The 11,452-nt window shown below is 24.4% G+C and overlaps 1 protein-coding gene across 1 annotated transcript; it reads left to right on the forward strand.

The window, feature by feature from the left end:
* Positions 1-1,483: 1,483 nt before the first annotated feature.
* Positions 1,484-5,099, forward strand: LOC126904394 (uncharacterized). Its single transcript, XM_050683404.1, has 5 exons — positions 1,484-1,537; positions 2,350-2,440; positions 2,512-2,787; positions 2,845-3,099; positions 4,892-5,099. Exons 2-5 carry the CDS (start codon positions 2,396-2,398, stop codon positions 4,907-4,909), a joined length of 594 nt encoding a protein of 197 aa, XP_050539361.1. The 5' UTR covers positions 1,484-1,537; positions 2,350-2,395; the 3' UTR covers positions 4,910-5,099.
* The last annotated feature ends 6,353 nt before the right edge of the window (positions 5,100-11,452 follow it).

Here is an 11,452-nt window from a genome sequence, read left to right on the forward strand (position 1 = left end):
GTATGCATTGCATTTTCTTAATTCACATTGATCTTTTGTATTTTATAATGATCTGAAATAGCTGAAACTTGCTTTAGAATTGTAATGTTTTTAAAAAATTATTTGTTTTACAAACCAATTATAAAATTACAATTACTAATTGTATAAATAGTAAAATTATGTGAAATATAAAATTACATATTAAGATATTCAACGTTTACATGTAGATATGGTGTAATTAAATATGTATAATATAAAAATATTAGATATGATAAATGAATATTTCATTAACTCATTTAAATTATTAATGAAAGTTTTGCTTTCATATGATTTGTATATTTATAATAATTTATAAATTATGAATAATTTACGTATAAGTAATACAATGTGTCATATTTATTTGACTTAAAAATAAAGAGATTATAAATATATATTGATATAAACATTTTTCTTTTTTTAATGATCATAAAACAATTAAAAATAAATTTTTTTTTTTTGATTGATAATAACAATAATTGTTACTATCACTCAAAAAAAACTTTATAATTATAATATAATTATTATATTAAATATTAACCTCCAGGGTCAAAAATAAAAATTATATGCAATTCATTTTCATGACGTATTTAATAAAAGAATGTTTGTAGTTTTGAAAAGACCAATAATTTTTATTTAATGAATTATAAAATATACTTTTAGAATATAAAATGTTTCTTCTAAAATTAAGAAAAATGTTTGGAATATTTTTCATATAAGAATTTAAGTTATAATTGTAAAGTATAGGTTTAAAATAGGTATAGATTAAAATACTATACATGCGAAAATTACGTGTTTGAACACGTGTACTCAAAATTTATAATCAATTCGTGTGTCTTATATGATATGAGTAATCTTATATTTATCTAAAAATAGATATTTTACACAAAACTACTCATGCGCTAAAATACACTTGACATTTACGTTTAATATATTTATAACGTGAATTTTATACTTAATACAAAAATAAAATGAACGAAACTGAAATAAATGTAAATATCAGTCCATGACAAATTAAATTTGGTGTAAATTACTGTAGGTAAAATTTTTTATTTCACTTTTTCAAGACTTCATCGAAAAATAATCTAAAATAAGCAATATATGTTTACCTTGTTATTTAGCAATTTATTAAAATATATACTGACTAGAATACATTTGCATAGGCTTATGTACATATAAAAATAGAATATATTTATAGTTAAAATATTATAATTTTATTACATTTTGATTTCAAAAATAACAAAGCAATAAAATAGGAAAATAAAATTATTATTAACTGTTATACTTGTCTAAAAGTCTAAATGTTTTTATTAAATGATACTAAAAATAGCCGAATAACAGAGAATCTCGAAAATAATAATTTTTTTTAAATATTAATTACTAGGAATAGCAAAATACATTTTACAAAAAATAAATACAAGCTAACATTTTTTTACCAACAATAGTAACATTGACTAATATTGTAAATGTAACATTAACTGTAATTGTATCAATAAAGTTATTTTGTAGATTAATTAAATAAGTAATTAAAAAGTTTATATAATTTAAATGCGAATCTATTTATTACAATGTATTCAGATTATAAAAATTAATTGCATAATACTTAATAATTCATTACAAGCCGCCAAAATTACTATCCAATTAGAATAGTATTATTGAGTATATTGTTTTTCTTGATGAAAATCGCTGTAATCACATATTTGAACAGCAATATATAGTTTTGATTTTTTATGGTACGGGGGAGTTTAGTTGGTTTTACATATAATGAGTTCTACCAAAACTTTTATTGAAATTGTGACAAAGCTGATCAAACATTATCGATAACACGAAAATATAAAACGTAATCGCATCAACCAGACGGCTCAATCAAGATAAATTAAAAATATATAATACACACGTATACAAAAATGAAGGGGTACCTTTTCGTCGTATTACAAAGTATTTTAATATTTGGCCATATACCCGATAATATTATGCCAAACGGGTGACACGCCGTGGCCGTGTCATGGTTGATTAACTTCTAAAGAAAAGTGTTAACAAGTATCATGAGTTTGTGCTTTGGTTGACAATGTTAAATAACTTCTCAACTAACAAAGCGTTAACTGTATAATAATTTATAAGAGCTGTCAATTTGATCTGTTCAATTCTTTATATATATTTATATATAAATTTATTTATCTACTAAATATTATACCTTACAAATTTTGATATTATAATTTTAAATAATTAAATAACTATAGTTAAAGAATCATATATATAATAAGAGTTACTTACTGTTTAAATAAAATTAAAATATATATTTTATTAAATATTAATTATACCTTTTTTTTATAGGTATAAGGCTTGTGAGATACTTTTACGTTATTTAACTGCTATTCAAATGAAGATAGAGTTTGTTCAAATATCAGACCCATTTTGTAGCCAAGTAAAAATAATACAAATTTTTATTTTATTCAATTAATTGTTCTTAATGATTTATTGTTCATTTCTTTCTAGGTGACTTTCAATATTAGCTATAATTTAAATCCATTTATAAAACTTGTATTTAATAACGTACCAATTAGAAAATTAGATGAAGGACAAATACCATTAAAATTAAATGAAATATTTAAAAAGCTAATTGATGATGAAGATTATTTTGACCTAGAAGAACTAAAAAAATGTATTAAAAAATTTAAGCTTATTGAGCTAAGAAATCTAGAATCTGGTTTTAATTCTACTTTACCATACCTAATAATTTTTGACTTTTTGTACGGAAAGAGTCAATCAGAAGTAAGTAAAATTAAATAACTATAAAGGAACAAATTTATTATGACCGCATAAATTTAGTTAGACGAAATATTGAACACAAAAAGAATTTTTAATAAACTTCTCAGTGAAGATATCTTGTTTTGGAAAAATATTTTAAGAGATTATTTATTAAATGATCACAAAGTAATTGTAAGAGGAATACCATCTATAAAAAAACATAATGAGCTAGCTAATGAAGAAATTCAAAGAGTATCACAACGCAAAAAAGATTTAGGAGATGATGGTTTAAAATTAAAAGCTAATGAGCTACTGAATGCTATAAAAGAATGTGAAGTAATATAAAAATAATTCAATAATAAATATTTTTATAATAGTTATCATTTATGTTCTATTGTCCTAATAATGAATAATAAATGATTATAAATCAAGACTTGTAACAAATAATGTTTGTGCAAAATAATTGAGTTTGTTAATCATATGTTTATTTTTTAGTTTCACAATCCCTAATATTTATTACATACGACATCTCACAAATAATTTTTGATTTAATAACATTACTTAATTACTTAACATTACTTAATAAAAAACTTACCGGGGCGTGGAAAGACACTGTGGATCGCTGATTTTCAACAGCGCTGTTTTTTGTTAATTTCTGGGTGGGTGACCATACAGGAACTTTAACAATGTCTTACACCTTGCCCTGTTACTGTTTCCATCAGCCAGAATGAGTTTTCGTCAGGTCGACAATAATTTTTTTTTTTTTTGGTTTCTATTAAATAAATGTATTTTCTGAATTTATCAATCATAAAAAAATTGTATGTTTTGTTTTTATTAACAATTTAAAGTAATTTCAGAGGGGTGAAGAGTGGGCGCTGATATTTTTATAACTAGCTAATTCCCAGCTGTACTTTTCTTCGCACTTACAAAAAAATAATTCAAGAACTAAAGAAATACTGGTCCAAAATTTATTATTGACCAGCCATTTTCTGAATTAAATCATTATCCATTCAGTAAGCTAGTTTTTTAATACATTTTATTTTTATTTATTACATATGTCTCTTCATTTATCTGTTATAAAATAATTAATAATCTCACTTATAACTTATAAGGGCGTCAACTTTGTATTATCTTCAATAGGAAACTGAGAACATATTGATTTTGTGATGGTGTGTGTGTTTTTTTTTGTCAATCCATAATATTGACCTATTGACTGGTACGATTTTAATGATCAATACGTAAAAGGAACTCGATCTCAATCCATAATAACCAATTCTTTGCAAAAATTTGAAAACCTCCTCAATTTTAGAAGTTTTAAAAATATATCAAAATTCAGGAAAATTTTAAAAGTTTTAACTTATACCAAATTTTTATTATACATTTTTGAAGTGTATTACTAAACTAAAAAAATAATTTCCTGCGTCCACTGTGCCGCGATCTCAAATTTCTGCAAAATTATTATGATAATTTTTAAAATTTTAAGCTATGATTTCGATTATATAACTCAAAACTGGTTGAAAATAGCAGCAATACTTAGTACGAAAAATTACCTAATAGAATATGATTTCAAGTAACATAAATTCTTTGGAAATTTACTAGGTTTTCTCAATAATATTTATTTGTATTTTGTATACTTTCTGTAATTATATTTGGTCTGTTGTTGTGTGTTTTATTGCTTATAAAATCTTTAAAGGTTTTTTTTTCGTTTATAGTAAATCACTCAATTAGTTCCAAAATAAACACAATATTAGAAAAAATTAAATTTTTTTTAGTTGCGTATATATATTGACTTCATAAAAGCTATTAATTACATTTATAATTCATCTCTTATACATAATAAAAGTATAAACTTTATTTTTTTTGATAGTAATATATATATTGACATAAGCAAGTTAAATAATTAAGTCGTGACAAATTTTTTGTTTAACTTATAGTATATAACATAAGCTTTGTTTTAACATATGTTTGAAGCTCGAGGTATTTCCGGATCATTTTTAAAATTTAAAAAAGTATTAAGATTAGAATACCTTCACTATAAGGAAAAGTGATCCCATTAAAAAAAAAAGGATGTCGGATGAAAGAAATATGTATCAAGTACTTATAGAAAAATTGTATTAATCTATTTCAGTTACTTATCAGTGCTTGAACTGTACACACGTATGGTACGAACGGTGACTCGCTTATCTCTACACTTGTTATATACGTTTAGTTTTGTGTTTCTTATTGTGCGGTGTTAATAATCATTCGTAAAATGTTATGTATTATTTGTAATGATGATATTTTTGATGGCGATAACCTAAATTGGACCAAATGCAATGCATTATTGCATTTCGGATGTGCAGCGTTGAGGGAATCTGCTTTTAAANTGATTGCATTTCGGATGTGCAGCATTGAGGGAATCTGCTTTTAGAAAAATGTCTAAAGTAGCCAAACAAAACTGGGTTTGTGGTAAATGTAAATCAAATGAGACAGGTTTTAAACCACAGGCTTCAAAAACTGAAGCAATCCCAGAATATACGGACACAAATAATGTAAATAATGAAACTATTAATAATCTCATTAAATCTGTAAATTTTATGAGTGATAAATTTGACAATTTTGGTAAACAACTACAAGAGTTAATTGTGACAATAAATAATATCAAAATTGAGAATTCATCTTTAAAAGAAGAAAACTCTAAATTGAAAAATGAACTTAATTCATTAGAAAAGAGAATGAACGTTTTTGAGCAAAAAGCGATTGAAAAATTTGTAGAATTTGTTGGTGTCCCTGAGGTTAATAATGAAAACTGTGTAAAAATGGTTGAGTCAATCGCGGCAGCAGTAGGAGCAAACATTTCCGTGACAAAAGCATTCCGTGTTCATTCAAATGTTAAAAATAGATCTAGGAAAATAGTGGCAGACTTGATGTCAATTCAAAACAAGAAATTTGTGATGGACTGTGTCAAAAAATCGAAGCTGACGGGTAAAGTAGTAAATTCAAATTGGAATGATGAGAAAATTTTTATTAATGATAGTCTTACACAATTCAATAAAAATTTATTTTTCAAAACTAAAGCTTTTGCTCGCGATACAGGGTACAAATTTGTTTGGTTTAGAGATTCTAAAATTTTTATTAAAAAAAATGAAAGTAGTAAAGCTGTTATAATTAATGATGAGTACTCCTTGTCTAAATTAAGTTAGTTTCGACACTATTTTCATTTTAATTTGTATAAATTTAATTTTTCATAATAAATGGAGAATACTGTAAATATAAACGGATGTCATAGCTATATAACAAACTATTTTGAATCTTTTACGGAATTTTTGCATGTTAATAACAATATAAATAACAAGTATGTTAATATTCTGTGTTGTAATATTAGGAGTGTAAACTCCAACTTTGATGAATTCAACTTATTTTTGGAAAATGATCCAAATAATGATAAAATAGATGTAATTATATTGACTGAAATTTGGCACAATCCTATAAATCAAAATGCTTATAATATTGAAGGATACAACTTATTCTTTTCCACTATAAAACGAAACCAAAATTATGGTATTTTTGTTTTTGTTAGATCCAATATTAATATAGTCTTTTTTGAGTATGACTTTGTTGAAACCAATATCATTAAATTTACTTTCACTAATTTAGGTATGCCTATTATATTATTATTATGTGTTTATAGATCACCCTCAACTGACATTAATATTTTTAATAATACGGTAAATAAAGTTATTACAGAAAATAAAAAAAAAGATTATTATACTGTGCTTATCGGGGATATGAATATAAATATAGTTGGGGACAATACACTAAATAATGATTATCTTAATTTATTATCGGGAAACGGGTTTGCGTCTTTCATAAACTTATATACTAGGTTACCTTACGGGCAAAAACATGCATGTCTTGATCATATACAGGGTGTTCACAATGAGGAACACTTAATTACACAGGTAAATGCAGGCATTTTACAGACAGATATAACTAATCATTTTACAACGTGCGTTTCTATACCTATAAACACCGTTTTGACTAAAAAAGTAATTCATTTTCTTTCATTGATCATGATAAATTAAAAAAATTTTTAATTGAAGAAGAATGGTTGGAAGTATATGATAAAAATAACGCAAATCAATGTTTTTCTGAGTTTCAGAAAATCTTATTTATCTATGTAAATAAATCAACAACTTCTAAAAAAATAACTTCAAAAAATTTCCGATTAAAAGAATGGATGTCAGCTGGTTTATTATGTTCTACCCGACATAAACAATCCTTATCTCTAAAATGTAAAAAAAATCCTAATAATACTAAATTAGCCCTTTACTATAAAAAATATAAGAACAAGAATACACAAATTTTGAGACTTGCAAAAAAGACTTTTTATGAGAAAAAATTTAATAGCATTTCAGAAAATCCCAAATTAACTTGGAAACTTATAAATGAAATTTCTTACTCTAAAGTTAATAATAAAGAAGATATCAAAACTGTAATATATAATGATCAGGAATATGATGTTAGCAATGATCCGAAAGAGGTTTCAAATATTTTTAATACATTTTTTAGTAATATGGGAAAGTAACTAGCCGAGAGCTCTAATTATTCTGATAAAAATTTTGTTTCAAATGTGGATAAAGAATATTCTTTTGATAGTATTTTTTCACAAAAAATATCAAACATAGATGTAATTAACATAGTAAATAAATGTAAAGATGATACAGCTGCAGGTATAGACAAAATCACTATTAAATTATTAAAATGTATAATTGAACTTATAGTAAACCCACTAGTATATATATATAACTTATGTATACAGCAAGGTATTTTTCCAGAAAATCTTAAAATTGCAGTGATCAAACTGATTTTTAAAGCTGGAGACCGCAAAAATTTAAATAATTATAGGCCAATATCCTTGCTCAATAATTTCGCAAAAATACTTGAAAAAATAATTAAAATAAGATTAATCTCATTTTTAGAGAGTAATCAATTATTATCAAAAAATCAATATGGTTTTAGACCAGGTATTGGTACTGATGATGCCCTTTTAAGTACAACTCAATTTATATATAATAAGTTGGATAGCAGCAACAAAGTAATTGCTGTTTTTTTAGACTTAAAAAAGGCTTTTGACACCGTTAACCATAAAATATTATTTCAAATTTTGCCTAATTTCGGTATTAACAATATTAGTTTAAAATGGTTTGAGAGTTACCTAAAAAACCGTAAACAAATGGTAATAATGAATAACACAGTAGGTGATGAAGGCTTTATTGAATATGGAGTCCCTCGGGGAAGTGTTTTAGGTCCAATCTTATTTTTATTATATATAAACCTGATTAGTGATTTAAGTCTCGATGGGATAGTTGTCTCTTATGCAGACGATACTTGTCTACTCTTTACAGACAAGTCATGGGAGGGGGTTCATCAAAAAGCAACTATTGGCTTAAACAAAGTCTATCAATGTTTATGTAAAAGAAACTCAACTCTTAACGAAGAAAAAACTATGTTTATGAAATTCATAGTTCAGAGATATGATGATGGTAACAATAATAATAATGTAAAGAAATCTATAACTATTAAAGAAGTAGCTAGCACCAGATATTTAGGTATTATATTTGATCAAAACTTAAGATGGAATCTGCACATTCATAACTTGGTAGGTAAGTTACGTTCAGTAACTTATAGATTCTATAAATTAAAAGGTTTAGTATCCAAAAAAACAATGCGGGTCATATATTTTGCTCTCTATCAGTCTATATTCCAGTATGGACTGATAGTATGGGGGGGATTAGGTGATACTATGATAAACAATCTACAAATAAATCAAATTCATATATTAAGAATCTGCCTAAATAAGTACTCTCTGCGGGGTTCCACAAATCAAAATTATAAAGAGCTAGGAGTATTGCCAGTTAGATTTCTCTATAAAAAAATTGTCATTTTGTTTACTTTCAAAAAGTTCATACAAGAAAAAGACTATAAATTGCAAGAATGCAAAAGAGAAAATACAAGATATAATATACCTCTCAAATATCCTCATAAGTCATTTGGCCAATCTTTTGTTTATTATTTAGGGCCTGTATATTTTAATGAAATGCCAATTCAGTATAAAAAAACCCAGCACAGTGGGGTCGCGGCATAGTGGGGATGTTGCATAGTTGGGTCCAGTATAGATTTAATCTGACAGTGATTAAAATCACTATCATAAGAAACGCTTCGATGCAAATCAGTAGATAGTGTTTAATTCTAAGAAATTGGTGGATAATTACAAAAGCTACATTATCTGCTAGTTTCTTATTAATACCCTGATTAAGATAAAGTATGTCGAATGAAAAAGGGATTATTAAAAAATATTATTTCTCATAAAAAAATTGTGTTGATTCATACACTTTTCAATGAGTTATAGCATTATAAAGTTAAAAATGTAACCAACCCAACTCAACACCAACTCCTATTTCCTTAATTATATCCAGATTAGTAATTATTTTAATTATATATTATATAATTTTTATAATTAATTATTTTCAAATTATTATTGATTTTTAATATGTTAAAAGTAATCATTTTGAACCTACTTCTTTTTGTTCTTTAAAGTGAAAGTTTTAATAAAAAAAAAATGAATTTATTACCATAACTTTTAACTCAACTTGCAAGTTTGAAATAAATATTATTAAATAGAAAAAAATGAAATTGGTAGATTATTTCAAAAACAACAATAACACTTATTCCCTTAATTTTACCCCGATTTATAACTATAATATATGAATACATAATAATTACAGTAATTAAATTGAGTATGAAAGTGGTATTCAATAATATAATATTGTAATTTTTACGGAGATATTATAAAAATAAAAAGGAGTTGTATATTCATATACTTTTAATGCGTATACAAATTTAAAGGAATTGATGCAATACTTTTTAATAAAAAAATTTTGTTACTAATGAATAAATACACTAAACAAAAGGAACTTTCATCAGAAAAAAAAATATACTTTTCTAAAGAAACTTTTCGCGATGTTTTCAAATGTGCAATTAAATATTTCTATTATTTCTAAGTTTTAATATTATTACTTTTTATTAAAAAATAAGTATTTACATNTATTACTTCTAAGTTTTAATATTATTACTTATTATTAAAAAATAAGTATTTACATATAAAAAAAAATAATTAAGAACAAAAAAAATTGTATTAAATTAATACTGATTTTGATTTTTAATATGTTAAAGGTAATCATTTTGAACCTATTTTTTATTGTCTTTTAAAGTGAAAGTTTTAATGAAAAATACCTTCTCAGCTTCGCATCGAAGCTAAAAAATGAATTTGTTACCATAACTTATAGTTCAACTTGCAAGTTTGAAATTGACATTATTAAATTGAAAAAAATGAAATTTTTAAGATTAATATGCAATCTGGAAATTTTATAATTACTATTTACAGTACATTTATCAGAAAAATTGGATTTTTTTGCATTTTTATCGTAATTGATAACTGAAATAGAAAGAATAATAATCATATCCTAATAACTTTTGGTGTTTAAAAAAATTCTGCAATTGAAATATTCAGAACTTAATTAATTTTAATAATTTACTTTAATTAAATGAACCAATCAAACCAAAGTAGTTAAAAAGATTTATTTAATTGAGCGTATTATCAAAAATATAATTATAATTGTAATAATCCATCGTTAAATTCAGGTGAAACTAAAAATAATTTTTTTTTTAAATTTATGATTTATATAGCAACATATTACAAAAAAATTTGGCATATTATAGACTGGTAGTAGCACACATAAATAGAGTTAAAAAATTAATAAATTATAAAGTAAAATTATTTACTTTTGTAGTTGAATACTTTTATCATATCAAATCTAATTCGACAATAAATACTTTAAGAATATTAAAAATTAATGATTTTAATTGTTTGTATGGAAAAAGCTGGTTGAGCTACTTTGTATTTGAATAAGGAATATTTTTTTGATTTTTAAGAGTAATAACTTAAACTAATCATTAACTTAAATATCATAAACTTAAATGAATCATTTGACGTATCGTTGAAAAAAGTAGGTGTAGTGAGGGTTGTCAAAATAAATCGTAGCCACAAAACGAACCAAATAATAAAATAATATTAACATGAATATCAATTTCTTCTCACGAGGGGAGACTATAGTGATCCTTTATATTTATTGAAATTATTGAATCTAAATGAGATAAATATCAAATGATTTGAAAATTCTATTCTAACTCAAAAAAAAAATGCAAAATTTTAAAAGCCACAGACGGATATGAACCTCGTACCCTAGGCGTGAAAGATCAAGGTGTTACCCATTCGGCAACTGCTCGTTGCTTTTTGTTGCATGATAAAATTGGCTATTTAAGTTAACTCAAATTTAAAAATTACTTTTTCGACTTTAAAAAAGTAAAAAAATTTTAATAAGATTAATTTCACATGTCTTATGAACTTTATTCTATGTCAATGAAATTATATAATATTCTTGAAAGTCACTTTATTCCCCTAATAAGATATTTTAAAATAAAATAAAATACAAAACCCAGAATTTTAATAAAAAAAACGGTAGCACAGTGGGGTCGCGGCATAGTGGAGACATTGCATAGTTGGGTTCAGTCTAGATTTAATCTGACAGTGATTAAAATCACTATCATAAGAAACGCTTCGATGCAAATCTGTAGATAGTGTTTAATT

This window comes from Daktulosphaira vitifoliae, unplaced genomic scaffold, assembly GCF_025091365.1.
Source record: "Daktulosphaira vitifoliae isolate Bord-2020 unplaced genomic scaffold, ASM2509136v1 Scaffold_4, whole genome shotgun sequence".
Taxonomy (NCBI): domain Eukaryota; kingdom Metazoa; phylum Arthropoda; class Insecta; order Hemiptera; family Phylloxeridae; genus Daktulosphaira; species Daktulosphaira vitifoliae.